General features: G+C 41.9%; 1 protein-coding gene across 3 annotated transcripts in view; it reads left to right on the forward strand.

Moving 5' to 3' along the window:
• Window positions 1–25,078, forward strand: part of TPCN1 (two pore segment channel 1) — a 64,455-nt gene extending 39,377 nt beyond the window's left edge. For all 3 annotated transcript variants that reach the window (XM_075213804.1, XM_075213813.1, XM_075213822.1), the window contains 9 exons: window positions 140–211; window positions 349–438; window positions 3,848–3,963; window positions 13,736–13,782; window positions 14,005–14,073; window positions 14,296–14,380; window positions 14,696–14,823; window positions 15,169–15,249; window positions 23,705–25,078. In XM_075213804.1, coding sequence (XP_075069905.1) covers window positions 140–211; window positions 349–438; window positions 3,848–3,963; window positions 13,736–13,782; window positions 14,005–14,073; window positions 14,296–14,380; window positions 14,696–14,823; window positions 15,169–15,249; window positions 23,705–23,803 — 787 coding nt within the window. In that variant the 3' untranslated portion in view covers window positions 23,804–25,078. The remainder of the gene's footprint in view (window positions 1–139; window positions 212–348; window positions 439–3,847; window positions 3,964–13,735; window positions 13,783–14,004; window positions 14,074–14,295; window positions 14,381–14,695; window positions 14,824–15,168; window positions 15,250–23,704) is intronic.
• Window positions 25,079–25,407: the final 329 nt, after the last annotated feature.

Here is a 25,407-nt window from a genome sequence, read left to right on the forward strand (position 1 = left end):
CTCACCATTACATAACCATTGTTACTGAACACAAGCCACCTGTGGTGAAAACTGTGCAGTATTTAGATACAGTAATAGTGATTCACATTTTCTAGCTCTAGTGTGCATTACATAACGCACTCATTATGATCTCTTCCAGGCTTTTCAAATTGAAGAAGCGTTACAGAACAGTGTTAGACACCATGTTTGAGTTACTCCCTAGGATGGCCAGGTAGTATAATCTGTTTTTGTGTTCATTATACTTTTATGGGTTTTTTTTGTGTCCATTTGGTTCCTTATCACGTTTACCCTGCTGTTATTCCTGTGTCTATACCTTTTACTGAACTGTGTACTTTTTTCTGTCCGCAGCCTGGGTCTAACTCTGCTTATTTTCTACTACTCCTTTTCCATTGTGGGCATGGAGTTCTTCTCAGGGGTCTTGTACCCCAACTGCTGCAAGTAAGTATAACATACATCTGCAGTATTTTGCTACTCAACAAATACTTTTGGTTGTTATCACAATGTTGTACATAAGAAGTTTGACTTTGTGCCTTTTGATGAGCCAGTGATACTTTGTGCAGTGTGGAGAGAGGAGGAAGACTTGCAGTTATTGACAACCGTTGATGAACCGTTGAAGTTGGAGCATAGCCGTTTATTGCAGATGTATCCATGATTTACTGAAGCTCGTCAGTTGCACATAAGATTTGCATTGTGTTAAAATCTAATGAGAGCAAGAACACAGCTAGAAGGAAAATATTGTTTCTCTTTCAGCCAGTCTGGGGGACACGGCTTCCATGGGTTGTAGGAGGGGAGCGTGGGAGTTGGCACTTAGGTAGTTAACTTGTTAATTGTAAACATGGAGAGACACCTTCCCTCTGTAGCTACTCAGTGTAGATTAAGTGCCGAAGGAGTTGGTCTTTCTTCACTATGACTAGAAAAGATAATAAGACTTTAACTTATTCTCTTGATTTTATTTATATAGTATCACAGCCTGCCTCATGTCTGTGTGCGATTAATAACAGCACACTATACAAAAAGGCAGGCAGTGTAAGAGCTGTCATCGGGTTAGAGCCGACAGGCTTTGACTGACAGCGCGGATCTTCACAATGTGACAAGCGGCTTCATAAGCCGTTGTCACACTAGGTGGTCCCTGATGACCAGTGCTACCTCTGGGTAAAGAGTGCCGTGATTCAGCACGATGGTGGTGGGGGGGGGGGGGGTTTAAAAGTATATAAACAAAAATTCAGTGGCCGCATGGATGACCCGATGGTGCACTTATATTATAGAAGCAGCATTATTTCTGGGGCTAAGAGAAATAATGGCAGAGAGCAATGGCTTTAAAGAGGGGAGGAGCTGGAGGATAAAAGAGCCGCCTTCCCACAGAAGATTACAAAATGGTATCTCCCAGGGTGCAAAATGTGTCCGGGAAGGGGCACAGTAGACTCCCCAGCCATCTGCACTTCACTGCTGACTAGACTACTCTCCTGCTGTAGATCTGTACTAGTCTGGAGGGCTAAGTACCACTATATATTTTCTTTACAAATATACATTCTGTTATAAAGCATAGGTATATTGTATTGTTCCAGTTGTGATAGCAGCATATACATTGAATCTCTGTATCACACATTCTTCTGGGTTATATTACATAAAATTTGTATACATGTATCACCACGAATAGTTGAGATACATCTTTTGACTGATAGTCAGAGATTAGATAAATAAGATGAGTATCTTTATACAGACTATTCTGTGCTGTCTAATTGCTCTTTCTCTAAAATTGACTGACAAAGGAAAGGGACCTACAGCAAAATACTTTACTTGCTCCAAATGCAAGGTAAAATTACCAAGTGGACAGCAGGACCCAAGTACGCTCTGTGTAGACTATGAGGTAGGGCCCCAGGCTGCGCAGAGCCAGAGTAGTACCCTGTATCTAGCGGAAGAACCGGTTTGGGCGATATCTCTGGCACAGTCGGTGGGCACTTTGGTACAGCTACTCGGCCATCAGGCAGAGATTGCAGCGCTGTCTGCAGGTCTCCCATCTACCTGTGTAGCAGAGGCACGACTTAAAGCGGTACTACCACAACCAGTCGGTGACAGTGTAGATTTAGGAACAGCTGGGCCTTCATCTACTCTTGCTCTCCAGGGGTCCCCTGTACGTGAACCTGCATGGTCCACATCCTTAGTTAGGGGCATAGACAGACCGAACAGATTTTGGGACTCACGAAGACCCCCTCTGTCCAAAACAAACGGCAAAGGGCAAGTCATCCTCTTCTTTCGGTCTCTTATTCAGAGATATCATCCATTGTTTTGCAAAACAATGCCTTTAAAGCCATTGCCGCTTTAAATATTCACTGCAAACTCGCCGATGGGATCTAACTTTGGTGCTTACCATGCTGAAGAATCCCCCCTTTTGAACCCTTACAGTCAACTGACCTTAAGTTTTTGACGTGGCGGGTGGTCTCTCGGTTGACAATTGCTTCGGCTCGTAGAGTGTCGGAGCTTGGGGCTCTTTACTGCAGAGAACCATACGTTATTTTCCTTGACGATAGGGCGGTACTCCTGACCATCCCGTCTTTTCAGCCAAAAGAAGTTTTGGGTTTCGACTTAAAACAAGAAATTGTAGTTCCAGTTTTCCAAGTGCCTTCTACTCTCTCTGGGTCTAGTCAGATTGAGTATTTGGATGTGGTCAGGGCATTACGCATTTACGTTTATCGGACCTCACGCATTCGGCGTTCAGACTCTTCCAAGCAGAGCATTACTAGGTGGATTATTTCAACTATCAATTATGCTTACATCTGTGCACATCCGCCTGTGCCCAGTCGCATTACCGCTCATTCCACCTATTCAGTGGGATCTTCATGGGCAGCGTGAAATGGGTTCTCGGCAGAACAGCTATGCAGGGCGGCCACCTGGTCCATGGTTCACACATTTACCAAACTCTACCAGTTCAATGTTTTTGCGTCTTCAGATGCCAGCTTTGGCCATAGTGCTTTACGGGCTGGGTTGTCAGAGTGGCCCTTCCCTTAAGGGGGCTGCTTTTGTAAGTCCCCATGGTAGCAGTGAGCCCCCGATTGGTTGAAAGAGAAAATAGGCTTTTATTTATGCTCACGATAAATCCTTTCCTCTGATTCCATCTGGGGGAGACTGTGTTCCCTCCCTTCTGCTCTTCTACTGTTTGGTCTTTGGTTGTTTTTCTCCCCTTACTTGGGGCTTTAGAATTGCACTGAGGAGCTACAGGGAGGTTGCAGAGGGGAGGGGTATGTCAGCATGTTTAGAATTAAGAAGTTAAGTGCCAACTCCCAAACTCCCCTCCTGCAATCCATGGTAGGCGTGTTCCCCATATGGAATCAGAGAAAAGGACTTATTGTGAGTATAAAAAAATCCTATTTTGTCAAATTGAAATTTTCACAAAGATTGGTCTAGCCATACACTATCTTCATTCTGGATGTGGCCCACTACTTTCTCTATTTTGTATTTTACCATTTGTCTACTGAGTAAATCACCCTAGTGCATGCTGGAGTTATGACAGAACGTACAAATGATCCAAATCACTTTGATGTTGGTATCTGTAGTCCTCTATATGCTTATTTCATTTCTTAAATAAATGTTGCTCTATTGTTTATATTTATATATGTATATTTTAAAGCTGCATATCACCACAGATCATAAGTGTTTTTTTGTCATCTGGCAAGTTAGTTAGAAAAAGCAGTTCTCTTCAATCACACAGATGTGTACTATTTTACATACGTATTAAAAATGATTCACTAGGTCATATCTAGCATTAAGGAGTGTTGCATATAGCCAGAGATCATTATGTGTTACTCTTTTTATGGTTGGACAAGTGTAACAACATTTTATTTTCTCTTAGTACTAGCACAGTCGCCGAGTCTTATCGCTTGCTGAACCATACTGTGGCCAATCAAACCCAGATTGAACAGGGTTACTACTACCTAAACAACTTCGACAACATCCTCCTTAGCTTTGGTAAGAAGAGGCGATTGGATGATCAATTATTCAATTCAACGTTCCCATTGTAAGATGCATTGCTTTCCTTAAAAACATTATCCCTTGTTTGACTGTTGACCTTTTATATTTATATAACAATGGGCTTTACTGCTAATAAATTATAGATATGCTATTACCCATAACAATCAACTGTCAATTAGCTTTGATCTATTAACTGGAAAACAGATTTGACAATGGCCCATCCAACACTGCATTATTAAAAAAAGATTCCTCCTAAAAGGGTTGTTAAGCAGTCGATAATATTTCCCAAATATCAGAAAACATACACCTGAGCGATATACATGGATGTGTCAGTTGAGTCCATGTAGGACATCCAGTATTTCTCTTTAAAGCAGACCTGTCACCAGGTTCTCTAGTATTATTAAGTTTTCCCCACAACGAACGAGATTGTGAGCTACAAAAACTGGTTTCCCTGGGAAAGTGCATTTAAATCGGCACTCTCTATGTTTATGTTTAATAGAGTTTTCAGGGAACCTAGTTTGTTTTGCTTACTACATAATGCAAAAGCCACTATGTTAAATGCTGGCAACCATTGAAATAAAGCATTTGACTCTAGCAGCTTTCAAAGTGAACAGAGTCCTCAAAATACAAAAAGAAAAAATACTGAAAATATCTTGTGTCCAAATGCCTTATATATAATCTAGATCAGGGGGTAAATGTATCAATATGCGGGTTCTTCAACACCCGCGTGTTCAGCCTCTTCCGCGATTAAATTTCAAGCGGCGCTGCATTGTAAAGGGAAGTTAACCCTTTACAATGCAGCGCCGCTTGAAATTTAATCGCGGAAGAGGCTGAACACGCGGGTGTTGAAGAACCCGCATATTGATACATTTACCCCCAGGAGTGAAAGCAACAGAGCAGACCTACTTTGTTGGAGGATTAAGTACCACAAATTTCCAGTACCCACAGCAATTAGTCCTATGTAGTAAAGCGAAATCCAAAAAACATCATCATGTGTCAGGCTGGCAGGAAAGTGATATATTCACATGTGCCATATAGTTTTGCAAGCAACAGGCTGGCGTAGAACAGAGAACTTTTGAGGGAGGACAGAGAGCAGATTGGTATGCTAGCAGCATGTTCTCTATCTCTCTCTCTCTCCCTCTCCTTTTCCTGGACAAATCATTTTTTCCTTTTTCCCCATTTTGGAACAATAAGTTTGAATATCCATTTAAAGAGGACCAGCGACACCAAAGGATTTTTGTACTTGCGTTTAAATCCATTTTTCTGGTTTTATTTGGGGTATACTGCTAACTTTGGTATAGAGGACTCGTGCAGGCACTTAGTTCAAATCCTTGAAAACTATTCTAAATCAAAGCTTTTCCCCTTCTATACCTCTGCACCAACGGCAACTCAGTTTTTATTATTTAGTGACCATATAGTATAGCACATTTTGCTGCTAACTGCTGCAAGAAGATATTTTCTCTTATTTATATATTATTTTGACTTACAGTTGTGTTCTGTGTGAGAAAATCACAAAGTGGTGGTACTGTCGTGGGCAAAGTTACTAGGTCAATCCATCATGGAGCTGATATGCCTTGCTCTGCACCCCTCCTCCTGTTTTTTTTCTCACCTTAGGGACTACAGGAGGTGTTTTTTCAGGGGTTTCCAGAAGCACTGGCCCAGGAACCACCTTGGGCTAGAAGTCTGGAAAAATGGATTAAAGTGTTTTCTCCACTGGAGAGATTACTTGAATCTTCATCAGCTCAGAAGCTGTGCAAGTGCCATGGGCCTGTGGATGATTCTGCTAAAATACAGGGAGTCGATGAATTAGTGTTAGCTGTCCGACAGGCCTTTAATTTTCAGAACCGTGAGGAATCGGTGGTTCTCTTGATGCAAGAGGAAAAAGAGACCCATACTTCATTTTCCTATCTTTTCCTAATTAACTGAGCTTTTTGGAGAAGCCTGGCTTAAGCCTGACAGGAAATTTTAGGTTCCTCCAAGTTTTCATGTTAACTACCCTCTCCGTGAGGAGGATACTAGAAAATAGGAGATTCTACTGTTATGAGTGTTTTGTCACTATCCAATAACGATTGTCGAATCTCGGTTTGTGTTTCCAACGCACAAATATTTATTCTCAAAAAGTAGCAGAATATATTAAAGCGAAATAATAATAAGTACAGCCGTTACTTATCGCAGGCGCTCTGGATCCAGTGTACAGTCATTCAGTCCTGAAGTCTGTGGTCAAGGTGACTGAACACTACATGAGAGCTACTGCTTATATGCAAACAGAGATACAGTGAAACAATGCAGGTGGTATAGCTTGCTTCTATTGGTCCAGGCATCTGGAGGGTCCAGGGGGTTACACATCATAGGCTGATTCAATCTAAGGAATCCAAAGGTGGGGGTCTCTCCAGGGGATGAGCTCTGTTCTTCCCGTCAAACTGCTCTGTTCTTCCCGCCACACTCCAATTACAATCAGTCTATTAGCATTTGACAGTTAATAATCATATTAAAGGTTTATTCCCTGACATCAATAACTAGAGTATGCAATGTGCGATCTCTTCGCTGAATGCACCGAACAGCTGCTGATGTAAAGGGGATTACTATGATATTAGACATGACACATTTCTTTTAACCTGAACCATATGTATCACTAGTATGCATATAACTTATAATATTACACATAAACACTACTATATTTCGACATAAATAACTATGTGTTGCAACTACGATTAATGTGTACTATTTACAAATGTGTGTGTTGGTGCGAATGTATACTAAAGTGTAAAAACTGTTATTGCCACGTGTTGCGGCTGGATGCGCCCTTCCACGCCGTAGCGTGCTCTACGCATAATTTCAGACAAGGACAAACAAGTTTGCTCGATATCAATTGAAATGACTTTATCCAAATTGCTGACTTCGACACTACCCAAGGTGGATGTTTTCCACTGCACGTCTATCCAAACCCACCACAATTCCGATTCCAAATTCTGTTTCTTTAAAGGACAACATGGATAGGAAATGTGTATTAATTTTAAAATTCATTTTTATCACAACAGGTGAATCTCTAAAGCCTATTCTGCCCCTTTGATAAAGAAGTGGGTTGAGCAGATTAGTGAAGGTTTATAATCTGGTAGGCCAAGATCAGAATTATTGTACTTGGACAACATGAGGGAAGTATCAAAAAATTTGGGTGATGTGATACTTGATTATGGTCTTATTCAGTCCAGGATCACAACCTTGGTTGTGGCAGCCAGGAGCACACTCTAGTTAAGATCCTGGGAGGCAGACGTTTAGTCCAAGAGGACTCTTGGATATTTACCCATTGAAGGGAGTATCTTTTTGGTCCAAAATAGGACATAATATTTCTCAGGCCATGGAGGAAAGAGCTGTTTCCTCCCAGTGAATACTCCCAGATCTAAGATTTCTAAACTTTTATTTATCTGTATAAACGAGAGGATCATTCTCAAGGGGCAATTCCTTTGCCTTGTGTGAGGTTCACCAAAGGTGTACGCAGGCTTTATCAGGAAACTGTCCAGCACAAAAAACTGCTGAAAAGCAAACCCAATGGCAGTTTGTTACCCACCCACTTTTGGGACCAATGTATCAAATTCTCTTCAGACATGTGGGTCAAAGGCATCTTAGAAAGAGGTTATGTCTTGGAACCTACTCCCAGGTGTTTTTTCTTCACAACTCTTCTGAGAGACTGGACCAGGAGGTTGGCTCTAGAGGAGGCCATCCAGTCCCTACCTTCCTTGGGAGTGATTGTCCCAACCTGAAAGAGCAAGGAGTGTTAGGTATTTACTTGAACATTTCGGCCCATCTTGAACCTGAAATCCCTAAGTACTCATCGGTGGGCGGCCAGGTTCAAGATATTATTGTACCATACTTGGTTCACCTTCTGCTAAGGCGGGATCTGCAGCTTTTCTTCTGACCCTTTAGTGGATAACAACAGAGACACTGGAATCCCATGGCTGGGTGATAAACTATCAAAGGTTGAACCTCATTCCAGCTAAGCACATGATTCTGGGTCTCCTCTTTGACACAAGAAGTCAGAGATTATTTTTAACAGAATTCAGTGCAAAGGCAGATTAAATCTCTTTTGACACTCAAGCAGGTATCTGTTCTCCTTTACATGATGCTCATATGGAAAAATAGTATCCTCTTTTGAAGTAGTTCAGTTTACACTCCTTTACTGAAGGACTTTGTAGAGCGAATTGCTAGCCAGATGGTCCAGGTCCAGGTTTTGGTGACATAATTCTATAGTGTGTCTCCACAAGCCATCAGTTGCTTTTTCAGTGGCTAATGAAAGAAAATCTCAACAAGACTCATCTCTTCTCCATCTGGATGCAGCCTTCTTTGGTGGGAACGAGTGACTCGGAATCTTAAACTAGAGGGACCCAGGAGGTGGCGAATCTCCCCATAACTGCTCTTAATCCCAGAGCATTGTTCAGCGCTCTGTTCCGAGCTCATTCTCTCCTTTAGAGACAGGGCTATTCGCATCCAGTCGGACAATGCTATGGCTGTGGCATACATAAATCATCAGGGTCACTAAAAAGCCCCTAGTGGAGACTGGCAGGAATATGTGCTGGGCGGATGGGTATGTTCCAGTGATTTCCAGTGGAGTGGAAAATTCGGAAGCCAACTTCCTCAGCAGGCATGCCATTCATGCCAGGGAGTGGTCTTTCCACCCCAAGGTCTTACATCTGATTATAGAGAAGTGGGGTTAGCTGGAGGTCGATATGATGGCCTCTCGGCTGATCCTCAAGGTGGTCCAGTACTGCATGAGATCCATGGATCCGCAGGCATTCTTGGTGAGCGTCATGATGGTCCAATCGAATTATAGTCTGATTTACCTTTCTCCTGAAAGGTACAAAAGAAGTGCAAGAGCGATGCTGTTGCAATATTTCTATTGGCACCAGATTGAATGAAAAGACTGTGGTATGCCAATGTTTTAAGCATAGCGATGGAACCATCGCAAAGGCTCTCTTTAAGAAAAGAACATAGTCTAAGTCAGGGCTCCTTTTACCACCAATTACTTAGCTTGGCTGGCTTTAATGGCGTGGCCATTAAAGCCATGATCCTTCGGGGGTAGGGTCTTTTTGAAGGAGGTCATTCAAACCATGATAAGAGCCAGAAAGTCAGTCTCTGTGAAAAACTACCACAAAGTGTGGAAAGCTTACATTCCTTGATGCAAAGGTAAAGGTGTGAATACTACTTTCTTTAACTTGGCGACTTGGCCTCTTGTCCTTCTTGCAGAATGGTCTGGACAGCGGCTTTAGACTAGCTTCACTTAAGGTCCAGGCTTTGGGTCTGTTAGTCTGCTTTCAAAAGAAACTGGGTATTATTCTGGAAATTCAGACGTTCTACACATCCTACCGCCTTATGTTTTACTGATCACTCCATGGGACCTAAATTTATTCCTTTCGGCACTGCAGCAACTGCCGTTTGAGGCTTTAGATTCAGTTGATTCACAACTCCTTGCTTTCCAGTAAGAATGTGAACGTCCAAGTAAGAAGAGTATCTGAATTGGAGCAGGTCGTCATTCCTTATTTTTCATAATGACAGGGCTGTACTGCATTCCAAACATTTACATTTAGTGCCCGGTGAATCGGGCTGTTTTAGGACTGCTCTGCAGCCCTTTTCACTTTTATTTAATTTCACATTTTAATTTGGAATCGAGACTTCTACTTCCTGTCACATTACAGCTAGTGGTTCCCGCCTGAATGACCACACACAGCACGGACGGCTGTGTGCTGCGTGTAGCAGGGGATTGCAGGTGCCTTGAAGGTACCTCCACTTTCGTTCCCACACTTCCATCGCTGGACATCTCTAGGGAGCCGACCACATCTCTAGGGAGCCGAGCAGCCGCTGCTTCACTCTGCAGGAGGAGGAAGGCAGCAGTGCTGGGAGACGGGGGACGGGGGGGGGGGATAGAACGCACAGTGGGATCCCTGGGTGGCTGTCTCTTATTAGACGCTGCCTCTAACATACTTAGGGGGATGACGGTGTAAGCCCCTATTAGGCACTGGATTGGTGGAGGGGGTTGTACTGCTGGACAGCTGTCAATTTAATTGTGGACCCTGGGGGAAGGTATTTCTTCCCTCTCACTGCACTTCCCTGGTGGTCTCTCACTCCTTATGTGCAAACACCAGAATAGGCAGCCATTTTGGTGCTCCAGCTTCTCCCTTCACTGTTCCTGGTCTTGTCAGGTAACAAGTTGTGGAGTGTTTTATTCTCAGTGGTTTGTCCCTTAGACTGTTGGGGTACTTCGGCTGTATATCAGACTCACTTTCAGTGCGTTTATTGTATGCTGCTTGTCTTTCTCAACGTGTTTTTTCACAGCTGTGTGTAACAAGTCAGATGGGCGAAATCCTTATGGGTTAAGGCCTTGGAGTTACAAAACAGCACAGGTGAACTACATCATAAAGTTGCCAACTCTTTAGAGAACATGTTGTGATCCGGTACGCCATCTTCCTTTCGTAAACGCAGGCGGTGGCGGTGCCCCTGCAGGGAAAGGAGTCAGGTTCTGACTGTTCTTCCCAAGAGGGGGGCAAAGTGGCGGTTGATTCTGACGTGGGGAATTCTTCTTTTATGCAGGAAGTTCCTTCTGACCGCCGGCGTGTAGAAGATTTTATACGGACTGTGCGCCAGGTACTGGAGCTTCCAGAGGCGGTAGTCCCTTAGACTGCCGAGCCATCTCTCTTTACTCATTGGGCAAATAATCATTTGGCTTTCCCCTCTCTCCTTCCCAATTGGAAGATTTGTTGGGTTTGGTTTACAGCGGATCGTAAGTTCCAGGTGTCCCATCTGCTTCAGTCTTGTTATCCCTTTCCTCTTGAGATTGTCGCAAAATGGGAGGCGCCTCCACAAGTGGACACTCCAGTTGCAAGGCTGGCTAATGTCACTGTAATCCTTCTTCCCAAAACAGCACTTCTTAAAGATGGTGCAGCCCGTAAGGTTGAGGGTGTTTTTAAGTCCATTTTTGTGGAGGTGGTACATCCGTACAGTCACCTTTTGGTTTCGGCATGGGTTAACAAAGCTGTCTCTGCCTCTGCAGTCTCTGCTTGTCAGACTCTGGATTAAGTCCTGGGAGGCTGATGTTGATGCTAAAAAGGCTAATGAAACCATTCCCTTTCTGGGGGTGTTTTGTTTGGGCCTCAGCTTGACACCATAATCAGTCAAGCAACAGGAGGTAAAAGTACTTTTCTTCCTGTCAATGCTCCAACACCGAAGATGTCCAGGTTCCGGTCCTTTCGATCTTCAGGCAGGTCAGTACACCATAAGTCAGTCCCCCAGAGGTCAGTCACCGCCCCCAGGGTGGCATGGACGTCGGGCCTGGCCTGCTCAGTGTCAGGCTGCTAAGTCAGCAGACATGCAGTCAGTGTGATGGGCATTCTGTCCCGCTATGGTTTGCCGTGGTAGGAGCCCGTTTTCTATTCAGTGATCAGTGGTTTCAGTCTACCATGGATGTCTGGGTACGGGGAATTATCGACTGGAGGTACATGACTGATCTGCTAAGTTATCCTCCCAGGGGCTTCTCTTCCATGTGGCTTCCCATCTGGGAGGGTCATCGGTCCCTCCTCAGATTTGCGGGTTCCGTCGGATCATGCCAAATTACAGGCACTTAATTTTGGTCTAGCTACTGCTCTGGTGGCTCTTTTGTGATCCAAGGGGATTATGATCATCCCTTACTTGGGCGATCTTCTAAATGCGGAGTCCCTGGAGGTACTCTTGTCCCATATCCATGTAATGACCCAGTCTATAGAATTCCACGGTTGGATCCTCGGCTACAAGAAGTACAATGGGATTTCTATTCCACAACCAGCAATTGCAGGTGTTCTTGTCTCTGGACAAAATTTGGGCTTTATAGAAGATGGTAAGATCTCTGTTAGCTGTAAAACAGACCTCTGTACACTTCTGCATGAGGGTTCTAAGGAAGATGGTATCGAGTTTTGAGCTGATCCAGTTTGCTCAGTCACATGCATGGAAGTTCCAGGTAGAACTCCTTTCGAAGAGAAACAGATCCCACCTGAATCTATCCGGTCAAGTGTTCTGTCTTTCTCCTCGAGTGCATCAGTTGCTCCTTTCTCTGCATAGGTAGTCCATACTCGATCTGGGATTAGACCTTTATTACAAAAGGTTTCAAATTTACAATCAATGTATTGGAACTGCGAGGAGTCTTCAGCACTCTGATCAGCACGCAGCATTTGCTGCAGGGAAAGGCAGTGTAGATACAGTCAGACAATGCCACGGCGCAGCCATACTTCAATCACTAGGGCAGCACCAACAGTCCTTTAGGCATGTAAGAGACGCACAGGATCTTTTGGTGGGCAGTATCTCCCCTTCAGGCTGTCATGACAATTTTCATCCAAGGAGAACACAATTGGGAAGCCGATTTTCTCAGCAGACCGACTCTGCATCCTGGCGAATGATCCCTACATCCAGAGGTGTTTCGCCAGTTGGTAGACAGACTGGGTCAACCGGACGTCAACATGATAGTGTCTTGATAGAACCACAAAATCTAACTATTCTGCTCCTGTGGTAGAGATCCTCTGGCTGTCTCGGTAGACGTCATGTCCGTTCCGTGGCGGTTACATTTAGTTTACCTATTCCCACTCTGTTTTACAGGTTTAATGAGTTTTTTGCTTCAGTGGATGCATGTTTTGGGAGAAAGGTACTTTGCCGTTTCTTATGAGTGTTCCCACCCGTAATTGCGGCTTTGGGATATCCCCATTGTTCCCTAATAGGATTTGTTAGACCTATTTAAAATCTGTTTCTCTAAGTTCATTAGGGGACACCGGGCACCTACCCTTGATTCTCTGTTTTTTTTCTTTTGTATGACATGTTGTCTTTTCTGTTCAAGAGAATGTGGTGCCTTCTATTTTCCTGGTTTTTTTTCTCTCTATTCCCCAACTTTTACCCAAGTTAAAACCTTCTACATTAATAAAGCAATTTTAGTTACTTCATTTTCCCTATCCATAAAACAAACAGGAATGATTGCTATAAAAAAAAAAAAAAAGTTAGACCCAGTACAGACTTTCTGCTACTGTATGTTGTGTCCGACTGTCTGGTTTGTCGGATTCATTCCTACTAAGTTATAGTGCATCTTATAGAGGGCATCCTGCATCCAAGAATTGGCAGGTAGTGTGTGTTCACCTCTATTAAGTTTGGTACAGCAATTATGAATTGCAAATTCCATTTTGTATGTGAGCTCACTTAACTCGTGTTTTTCCTGTGTCTCCAGCTCTTTTCACTACGATGTCAGTCAGTGGAGCATATCCATTAGGCCTCACTGTTGTCATCTCTCCACACATTCACTAAATCTTACAATGTTCATATTGCTGTGTTCATTTTATGTTTTTTTGCAGGCCATTTCCAGTTCATTAACGTAAGCAGGTTTTATCCTTGTCAACTCATAAGGATGTTCCAAGATAATGGATAATTTCACTTACCATAAAATCCTTTTCTTAGGGGTCCATAATGTCAGTGCAGTATGAACCGCCTGTTTCCGACTTGTTCTGTCTTTTCTATGGCTCAATTTTTACTGACTTTGCTTTTTGACACTAAAAGCAATTTCCTGTAAGCACGGCTGTCTAGATTTAAGAGTATGGAGTCTGGTTAAAGCTTTAGTATTGGTGAAAAAACAGACTTTACAGTTGTCTGCACTGATGTTATGAGCCTCTAAGAAAATGTATTTATGGTAAGTGAAAAAAATCCCTTCTTTTGACTTTTCAGTCTTGACTGAACCTTCAATAAATGGTACTTATTCTTTCACACTCTTTTGTAGTGACCTTATTTGAGCTGCAAGTGGTGAATAACTGGTACATCATTATGGTAAGTGTCTTATCTTGGTTTACATTGTTGGAGAATCTGACGCATTCACTTGGCATATTGACAGTAGGCTTAAGATTGGATACTATTTTGTTTGTCAACTATTTTTACGGCTGCAGTACTACCCTATACTGTTAAGTTCTTGGAATGGCATTTGAGATGTGGTAGTAACAGATTAAATTTATGCCACACAGTTCTTAATTGGTATAAAATGCATTTATACAGGAAGGAGTCACCTCCCAAACCTCGCACTGGGCCCGACTTTACTTCATGGTGTTTTACATTGTCACCATGGTGAGTATATACTACATGAGATCACTTGTTGCTTTGTCCTGTCTCTGGTTCTCTGTAAAATATCTCATCGTCGGTCTGCTGCCCTGTGTGTTGTATGCCTAAAAGCATCTTATTGTAAGTTTTACAGGGGTTTGCATGTTGTTCTTGTGCTGTAAATGTGCTTTCCCCTTAAAAATGTTTAAATAGTAAATGAAAGCAGCTCATTCTTTGATATATTCACAGGTTGTAATTACCATCATAGTTGCTTGCATATTGGATGCCTTTGTGTTCCGAATGAATTACAGCAGAAAAAACAAAGATGCAGAAAGTAAGTGGTGAAATTGCTTCAGGTGGACACCAAGCAAATATACACTGACTGAAAGAACAGACATTAGCAGTTTGTTTCATTGGAGGATCCTTTGTTGGTATGTTTAGATATTCGAGTTAGAAGCAAAATGCATGGCAGGCAGTTGGTGTGTCTTCCCTGCAGGTTTAGTAAAAGCAGATTGAAAACAGTGAGAGCAAGTGATACTATGTTGATGCAGTGCAAATGAAATAGTGACCATATAGTTTGTACTCTAATTTCTATTTATTTCAGCGTCTAGTTGTGGGACAGTAGTAATGGTATTTACTTGCTCTTTAGATGAGAAAGGAATAACTTGTGAGGAAGAGGTGAACAGAGAAGAACTGACACTGATCCTCAGGCATGCACAAAGCAGTGATGAGAAATGTCAACTTCGGAAATTGCTGTCTCATTTACAATCCAACCAGGTGGGTCATTCAGCTGAATTCATTGCAATGTTCTGTTTTTCAATGCACAGCGCTAAAGGGGACATTGTTTTTAAATTACCATCCAAAAGAGATGTGTGACCAGTATATAGCTTCCATTTTCTAGGTATAACACAAACAATGCCTATTCCATGGGAAGTTTTGTTAATCATGATATTCAGGTAACAGTACTCCAATGATCAGTTTATGTCCCACAGATTGCTGTGTTGATAATAATCATGTTGAGAATAATCTAACTGTGTATTTTCTCATGTAATGGTTCTGACTTAAAGTTCCTTTTGTTTTCTCTGTCCATTTTGTCAATCACCCTTCAATTTTGTGTTTCAGGCGGCTTCTGTACGGTTCGTGGGCCGAAGATCTCAAACTAAGAGTGATTTGAGCATGAAAATGTATGAGGAGGAGATTCAGGTGAGACTAAGTCTACATTCTCTTTTACTTTTGTCATTGTGTGTCCAAACCAGGGATAGTGCTGACTTGCATGGGGCCTGAAATTCCCTCTGCCGCTCCTTTGCCCAACCATCTAAAAGTCAGCATTTCATAGATGTACTCTTAAGGTACATGGGCTCATCTTGAGCTAGGAGAGCTGGTGCTGCCCATGAATGCCATGTCATGTGCCTTGTAGTGCTCCAGGTGACTAAAACTGTACAGACACTACACTTTATACATGAGTGGTCCATGTCTTGTAGGGAAAACAGTGAGCATTTTTATTGCTCCATAAAAGTACCTTAACCTATATAGAGATCAAAAGCGCAATAGCTTCATAATACATTTAGGATCTAATGTATAGTTAATAAAAGAAATTGCATATAAAATTCTGGGCCCGTACAAAACACAGTTTGCACAATCGTTTCATGTTAAAGGCCAATGAACCCCAAAATGTGTATTTTCTGATATAACCTATGGAGGTAAGATACATTGATCAGTGCTACCCTGGCATTCCACTGTGGCTCTGTTAAAAAAGTAATTTTTACCTCCACATTCCATTACAGGTAGTCAAAGCTCCTCCCACGTCTTTTAGACCAATGATGGGCAACTTGATACCCTCAAGGGCAGCACTATCCTTAATCTCAATAATAAGTTAAAGCAATACATTTCTTCAAGGGACGGCACCAATCTGTGATAACATCAGCAGCCATATTAATATTTGATAAATAAGCGTTACAAGCTATAAGATACAAATCTGACCGTCCACTGTGACTTCTGGATAAGCAGATTTTCCAGTTAAATAAAGGAGTGGTACAGGCACGACACAGTTCTGCTGGGATGTTTCCATCCGTCAACCTGCTGCAATTGTTCTTTTAATGAGTCCTGTAATAGAGAATGTCTGTGGAAACAAAAAATAAACAACAACTTTGGAGCACACTGATGCATAACATTGCCTGCCTAAATTCCTTCTTTTAGTGAAACAAGCAGCTCTTTCCTGCGGAGGAATGAGGGAGATTATATGGTGCAGACATCCTGCTTCTCTGAACTCAGATGTACAGCTGGCACTGCGTGATCTCTCTGCATTGTGTGAAGAAGGTTACGTGATGTAGAAGTTGGCTGCTCTGGGCAAAGAACAAGATCAAGTTCAGTCTTGCTGAACGATTTATGACCCGACGAGCTTCACATGCTGCCAAAACTCTTCTTAAATATGTTCTGGGGCCATGGATAAGCTCAGCAGGCCTTAAAGCAAAATATTAGACCTGGTGCAATGGGAAATAAACCAGAAAACAGGACCAACAGGACATAAAGCAGGAATGAGCTAGCAGCACCATGTGAAGGCTTTGAGAATGTGGCATCCATCAATGATCCTTCAGACAAGACATTAGAAAGTACTGTAAAGAGCTTATTTTTCACCTCTGTTATGTCACTTGCGTCATTTTTTGCCACTGCTTGAGTCGCCAAAGTGACGTTCACTTGGGTGGAATAATTCTTGGACAGGTTGCAAAATGGCAGACCTTGGGCAGAGTTGATGCAGCTTTTCTCTAATATCTTTATTACATTGAATGACACAGGCCTTGATTTTGCCATGTTGGTAGCCAGATCCTCAGCCAGTTCAATACTTACTAACATTTGCTGTCTTACCTACCTTTTTCTGTGAAGCCTTTCTTAAAGCCGAAAGCAAAGAAGATAATCTTTCCTCAAAATAAACCCAAACAAGAAAACTTCTGCTGCAACAGCTCCTTTCACTCTGGATCATCATAATCGTGTATTCGGATAAGATCATGTTTGAGGCCCAATATATTAAATAAGCTAGTCATTATCTCCCGTGTACAATTCAACTGCTGGAGTCGTATAACTGGGTTATAAACTGGCCCATATTATTGCTGACCCTGGCAGCTTCCATGGTGTAACTTGGCCTCTGTTTCGGTACTTAAGAATGAGCTCCTCATCTCAGGACAAGGTTTGCTCATTCCAGGAGCTCATATCTACACTTCTGACTAGCCCTCACACTACATGAGGGAGTTGGAAACTTTAGACTTGAACCTGGAAAGGGTGCCATAAGTACAGCTCCACATGCACTCCATTCTAAAAGCATTTTGTACAGGTCTCTTTGGCATCAAGATAGTCCCATTTTTCTATCTCAAAGGATGGTAAGTTCACAGTGGTGGATGTCCCAGAGACCATTCTCGATTCATGTGTGGCAGTTAGTTAGTTAGTTATAGACACCTGTCTACAGGAAAGGTGGATGGCTTTCTTCCATCAATGCAAATCCATGTGCCTGTGTCATCAACGTTCTCATGCTTCGGTTGTCATTCCAATTCGTCTGTCGTGTTTCCTCAACCCTGCGGATCACTCGGATCCTACAGAAGGTCAGACTGGAAAAGGATGCAGGCTTTGTTTGTTTGTAACCCCTAATTGCCCCATAAAGTTCTAATATGCAAATATAGCTGATATTTCAATCAACCTCAGTGTCTCCCTCTTTGTCTGGAACTTTTGTCTCATGACCTCTTCTTACAAGAAGACTTGACAAAACTTGCTTTAAAAGCAGAGCTCTTGAAGCCACAATTCTTAAGCTAAATGGACTTAACGGCCACATTATTACGACCATGCTTAAGAAGGGATTTGGTCGACAGCAATAAGGTGGGCCTATTCTGTGGTATGTGGTGGTATGCAAGTCCCACAGGTGGTGTTAATTTAAAAGCTTTGCCTCCACACCCCACACCTCCTGTGAGGCCCATTTTGGAACATACCACCAATGTGTCCCGCAGCTGCTGAAAGAGAAAAGAGTTTTTTTTTATTTATCATTAGGTCCATTTCTCAGATGCTGTAGAGATACACAGACCAATCAACCAACAAATGCATGCTCTCTTTTCTTCACTGCTACTTTTTTTTTTTTAAATCAGGTAAAATTTTATTGCATTTTTTCCTTTAAACAACAAGAAAAAACCCAACACAGCAGGTTATCCCCCCAACTATACCCCATACAGTGATACAAGTATTGTCAAGTATATGTACACCATGCAGTTAGAAAAAGCAAAAAAACATTGACATTCGCATTTCCAAGTAAAGATATATAAATTTTTCCAAGATATAGTGAAATAATGGTACAGCTTTGGCAATACAAGATACAATCGTTGATCTTAATAACATAATAGGCGGCTGGATGTCTGCCCCAAGCTTCAATCAGGAGAGTTCCACTTCTCTCAATCCCTCCGTGACATACGGGGATATCCTCCATCTATACCATATTCTTTCATACTTATCCACCAAATTCCTGCTGGTATACATGAACCTTTCATGCCCGACTGTATCGTTAACAAGGTCAATCCAGGTATTCAATGTCGGACCTTCTGGTGCCATCCATTTCCTAGCTATCACTACCTTTGCCAGCATGAGTAACGTATTGATAAGCAATCTAATGAGTCTACGAGTTTTTTTGTTCAGGCCTAAACCGAATATACAGAGCCTTGGAGTCAGGGCATTCACTCCCACCTCCAATCTTTTAATACAGACCTCCACCTTTCCCCAAAAGGATGAAACCAGCGGACATTCCCAGAGCATATGCCAGAAGCCCCCCTCCTCGCTCCTACATTTGGGACACAACACTTTCTGGCCGCCACTGAACTTAGAAAGCCGAAGAGGGGTGAGATATGCTCTGTGTAGCAGAAAAAATTGAACTTGGCGAAATCTAACTGATGCGGTGACCTCCTTTGGGCTACATAACACCATACCCCATGCCTTATCACTGAAACGCCCCAGATCTACCTCCCACCTGCATCGCAGCTCCGGCAAGCCCCCTTCGCCAGATCCTTCCACCAAAATTGAATACATAAAGGAGATTTGCCGCCTCTGGCCCAACCTTGACAGTTGCACCCTTAAGGAATCTGCGTTAAAGCTCGGAGTAGCTTCCCGAAACTGCGAGGCCAGAGCATGTCTTAATTGCAAATATCTATAAAAGTAACCCCTAGGTAGTTCATGTAGTGTCTGAAGTTGCTCAAATGAATATAATATACCATTCTCATACAATTGTCCAATGTGTGTTATATTGTAGTTTCGCCAAGCTCCAGCCCCCTCCATCTTAGTCAGCTCTCCAAAATCCAAATTGTCCCACAGTGGAGTGCATGGATCCAGATCCATTCCACCTCCAATCTGGGATGACAATCTCCAAACCTTTATGGCCTGTGTTAATAAAGGGGGGTCCCTCCCAACTTTTCTTCCGGCCAGAAGAAACTGCACACGTGTATGACTAGATCCTGTCTCAGAAACCAAAAAATCATGCAAGTCTAGACCCAGCCTTGACCTAAACCAAACTTCAATATGTGCTAACTGGGTGGCAAAATAATAAAGCCGTAGATTCGGCAAAGCCAAGCCCCCCGATCCTCGAGAACGATATAAGGTAGTGAGTTTAACTTTTGCCCTCCTGCCTGCCCATATCAAAGAAGCCATAAGACGTTCTATGTAACGGAATGTACTATGGGGGATATAGACCGGCGACTGCTGCAAAACATACAGAAACTTTGGTTGAACTATCATTTTGACCAGATTAATTCTACCTGTGACCGACAATGGCAGCTGCTTCCACACCCCAACTCGGCTCCTAAGGTAATCAATCTGAGGCTGGACATTACGCTGAATATATTGACCCATATCACTAGAAATCCAGATACCAAGATATTTAAATACCGGAGTCCATTTAAGAGAAGTCTGCAGAACTTGGCCCATAGGGCAGGTTCTCCTAATCGGAGTTACACTAGATTTATCCCAGTTAATCAAAAGTCCAGAGTATCTACCGAACACCGAAACCACATGGAGTATTTTTGGCAACGATTTATTAGGATATGACAAAAAAAGCAGCATATCATCTGCATAAAGGGCAATCTTGTCCGTCCTGCAACCCATCCTTAAACCAGTAATATCTGACTGCATTCTTACCACACATGCCAATGGCTCTATGGCAAGGGCAAACAGAGCAGGGGACAGGGGACATCCCTGTCTGGTACCCCTGCCCATAACAAACTGGCGGGACACAAAACCATTTACACAGACTCTAGCTGTAGGACAAGAATACAATAGTCTAATCCACTGAATAAAAAACGGTCCAAACCCAAATTTCAAAAGCACCGCCCACAGGTACCTCCACTCCACAGAGTCAAAGGCCCTTGCAGCATCCAAGTACACCACCACTGCTTCCTCCTCCGCAGGATGGGGCAACTGTAAATGACAAAAAAGCCTACGCAGATTTATGGCCGTAGATTTTCCTGGCATAAAACCAGTTTGATCAGGATGCACTATCTCACTAATCACCCGGTTCAACCGCGTCGCCAAAATTTTGGCTAAGATCTTAATATCCGTTGCCAGTAACGATATCGGTCTGTATGATTCTGGAAACAAGGGATCCTTTCCCGCTTTAGGGATAAGAACTATAATGGCTTCAGCCATAGACGGAGATACACACCCCTGATCTCTAAACCTTGTAAACATGTCCTTCAGGTGAGGCACAAAAAAACCCAGATGTTTCTTATACAGCTCTATGGGTATCCCATCTATGCCCGGAGCCCTGCCATTTGGGAACGATGATATTGCAGCTACAATCTCCTCATCAGAAATTGACAGTTCCAAACTTTCTCTACCATCTATACTCAGTTCGGGCATGGAAACAGCCGCCAGAAACGTATCTAAATCAGAATCTGAGTACTCAGCTCTAGACGCATAAGCCTCTTTGAAATATGTATAAAAAACATCACTAATCTCTTCAGTCACGGTATGTACAACACCCAAAGTATCAGTAATCCCCGCCACTACAGCCGCCGCCCTTTCAGACCTAGCTAAATAGGCTAAAAACCTACCACACTTATCCGCTTCAAAGTATTGTGTATGCTTAGCAAATAGCAACTTACGCCTTGATTTATCTAGCAAATAGTCCGACCACTCTCTCTGTACTGTTATCCAAGCCATCCTATCAGAAGCCGCATGAGAGGAGAGATATACTTCCTCCAACCGCACAACCTCTTTTTCCAATCTATCGCCTTTCAACCTAGATTCTCTCTTGAAACAGTTGATGCTTCTAATTAAAGAGCCTCTTAAGAACGCCTTAAAGGAATCCCACACGACAGACAGAGTCGCTGTATCCACATTGGTAGCAAAGTACTCTTCCCATTGGGACTCTAAAATATTTCCATCCTGTAATAATGTCAACCAAAAGGGGTTAAGCCTCCAAAATGCTTGACCTCGAGAAACATTAAGTTCAACTGTTAATATCAATGGAGAATGATCTGAAATTCCCCTTGGCAAATATGCAGCACCAGAGACAGCCGGCAACAGTTCCCTTGATCAATTCGGGGGAAGGCCTTATATGAAGTGGAGAAACATGAGAAACAAACCTCTGCCGGATGCCTCAGACGCCACACATCCACCAAACCCATTTCTGCCACCAAATCAGCAAACTTTGATCTCTTAGCATGTGTATTGTCCCCCACCTTCCTCCACCTGTCAACATTAGAGTCCAACACATTATTGAAATCCCCACAGCAAATCACCGGAGTATCAGGTGAGAGAGAGACAAATTCACTACATTTTTTTAAGACCTCACCACTATACGGGGGGGGAACATAAACTGACAGTAAGTTTATACGCTTGGAATCAAAAATGCCCCTTACAAAAACATATCTACCTAATGGGTCCAACTCCACCATTTCCAAAATAAAATTTACAATTTACTTTCTTATGTATAAGGAGAGATACCCCTCTAGAATGACCCGTATGAGTAGCATGGTATGCCCATCCCTTCACTGCTACTTTTATTAGATCATTACTGGGATAATTTTTTTTAAAAAAAAGAATGAACAAATTATATCAAATAATGTAGGAATGTATAAAGCCCTGTGCTCACCTTCTGTGCAGGAGATTATAGGAGATTCCATTAGAACAGGATCAAGGCAGGGGGTTAACAGTAAGGAGGAAGAGTCCTTTCTTTCTCCAGTGCTCAGTGCTCACTGATGTGTCCTCATACTGTTTTGGAAAAAGTGAATTAACAGTAAATGCAAAACTCTTTTTATGCTCCTCCTTCTTATGAGTTCTACCAAATCTATTACTTGGCATCTTAACAGGAATTATTGACGACTCTGTTCTTTAAAGTGTCTGGCTACAATAGTATCCTAGTACCCTTATTTAATCTGCGATCAGATTAATGTCTACTCGCTTTATGTTTCAATTAGGTAATTTATGCCTTTTACTATATGCATAAAGCACTTATTTGTCCACCTAGCACATTTATAGATGAATGCCCACCAGTTTTGAAGATTGCCACAGGAAATACAAACTACATTTACAGTACTGCTAGAAAGTTTGTGAACCCTTTAGAAAGTTCTGAATTCCTGCATAAATGCATCAATTCAACAAATTAATAAAAAAATATATCTTATGTGTGTTTGATTTATTGGATTCTCTTTATCTATTTTTTGGATTCTGATGAAGATCTGAACACATTTAAGGTCACATTTATGGAGATATTCAGAAAGTTCTAAAGCGTTCACAAACTTTTTAGCACCACTGTACATTGAGATATTATGGGCCTGATGCTAAGTTGGACGTTCTTGTGTCAAAAACGCAGACTCGCGTGTGTGTGTGCTTTTTGAGGTATTGAATAGCACAAATTTCAGTATTTTAGACTCTGCAAGCTGGCATCCGTCCACTCTGCATAAACCCCTGTCTATCATACTTGAAATGCGTATCATGGAAAGAAAGAAAGAAACTGTCACTACAAGTCCCGTCTACAACCACAACTGGACTACCCCTTTCATTTATTGTTTTTTTCTCTTAAAATATTGTTCAGTTTAGCCTTATTAATGTATGAGGGAGGGAGGACATAAGTACTGTCTTTAATAAATATGTGTTTAAATGTTATATTACATTGTTAGAAACGTGCCCAAGCCATATAAAGTGGTACAAAATGCATTTAATTAAGCATAGGAAAACTCACGATTGCCAACATTTCATGAGTACCCCAAGATGTAGGTCTTTATGTAGAGACAAAAATGCTCTGCGGCCCCATTAAAACTGCTTTCTCTGCCTCATGATCTCATTTAAATTTTGCAAAATGAAACCTGGTTTGTACATGTGGGTATATAACTAGGTTACACCCAATTGCTCCCATTAGAAAAGGCATATTACTAAAGGTCCTGTCTTGGTGAGGTATAAACCTTTACATGCATCACCTATTATTTCTGCATATATACCTTTGTGGCCTTTACATAAACCAATTCAGCTGATTTATAAATAAAGGCATTTAGTGTCACTGAACAGTCCAAATTTAACTTAATAAAGGTGATGCAATTTGTTTAAGACACATGAAACATTCTATTTACTGTCAAGCTGCATATTTGTTTTTATGTCAATAATAAGCGATGTTCTGTTTTGCTGTCTTCCTCTATTTCACTAGGAATGGTACAAAGAGCATGCCCAGGCACAGAGGAATAAGATGGTGGAGCTGCAGCCTGCCCAGGGTGTCCTGCGTCCTCGTTCCCGTACTGTTAACTGAGCATCCTCACACCTACTACTTGTATGACTATGCAATCTAATCCGTATTTAATATTTGAAGTCTGCTATGTGAGCTAGTGACCAGGATATTAAGCCAGGGGTGTGTGATAAGTATACGCCTTCAATAGAAGCCTTGCAATCTCTTCTGACCACAGTCTAGTGAAGGACTGTTATTATGTCCATTAAAAGATTTCCAGGGCACATTAACATACTTTATTTTATATAATCTTTATTTTTACTGTTTTTATAAGGTTAAATGTTTGTTTTTTCAGCATAGCTAATGTGACCCACAAACTACATAAGGGAACAGTACATTTATACATATAGGTCCCATAATCTCGCTTTGGTAGGTTTTATACTGCTGCCATAACACTACAGAGTTAAAGGACACCCTCTCTACATAATCCTTACCCAATCGAGGGCATTCCCTCTCTGCAGACAATCAGACCTCACTCCTGTGCTGGTCAGCACTTCGATCTTGTTCATTCAGTAGAACTGAATCACTATAACTCCAGCAGTGGTGAAGAAGAAGCACATCTATATAAAAAGTCTATATTTGTAACATTATTACTTTTCTTTTATAATAAATGTTGCTAGTGGAGGGCATCCGCTTTCTGTTCTTGTACTGTAGTTAATATAAATGTTTAAATTATGCTAATTATTATCTCAGTGATTTATGTGCTAGTTTTCAAAGGACCACTAAGCTCCAAAATTGAAATGTTCATATATTAACCATGAAGGTAAAATCCATCATTCAGTGTTAACCTGACATCGAACTAGAGTTCTGTTAACTATTACCTTCTACTCTAGTACAGACCCCTGGAGCTCCTCCTACTCCTTTAGGACAGTGTTTGGATGGGATCTGGTGCAAGTCAAAACTATACACTTCAATCATATTGGTGGATGGGATCTCATTAGTCCTGCCCTGCATATGCGTCAAACAATCCACTGTCAGTCACTGTTAGCATGTTTAGTTAGAGAAGTATCTACCTCTTAGCATGGTGACCTGATGCACAGGAGAGAGTGAAAGAGCATGGTGGACATTTAGTAACGTATAAACACACTAAAGTTATTTCATTTTTATTATTCAGCTCAGTAACACACAGCCTTGGATATATTATCAAATATACTTGTACTTGCTCTCTTAAGTATAGCTAAAGATAATAGGTAATAACACTTAAAAAATGCAGTAAGAGGTTTTTAAAAAGGCAATGTTACATAGAATATTGATTATTTTTTTATTATTGTTTAATAATAATAAACTTCTAAGACTGTAGACACATCCCTCTGTATATGAATGTATACTATCTGTGTAAAATTATCACATTTGGAAACTGGTATACAAAGCTAGTAATTTCATGCTAGAACAATTTTTTTCTCTGAACTACTTACTGTACAGTCGCTCAGATAGGCTGCAATATTGCCGTTTTAGACCTGAGTGGCTGAAAATTTGCAGCGAGTATGGACCCAGAACGACCAAGCTGTCAGATTGGCCAGTGTATGGGCAGCTGAAGTTTAGCTGGCCCCACATATAAGGCATTTAGCCAGATATTGGGTAGTGTGTGGTTCTCCCCAAGTAATCATGTAGGGTGATGAATATCTGGA

This window comes from Mixophyes fleayi, chromosome 1 (genome assembly GCF_038048845.1).
Source record: "Mixophyes fleayi isolate aMixFle1 chromosome 1, aMixFle1.hap1, whole genome shotgun sequence".
NCBI classification, from domain to species: domain Eukaryota; kingdom Metazoa; phylum Chordata; class Amphibia; order Anura; family Limnodynastidae; genus Mixophyes; species Mixophyes fleayi.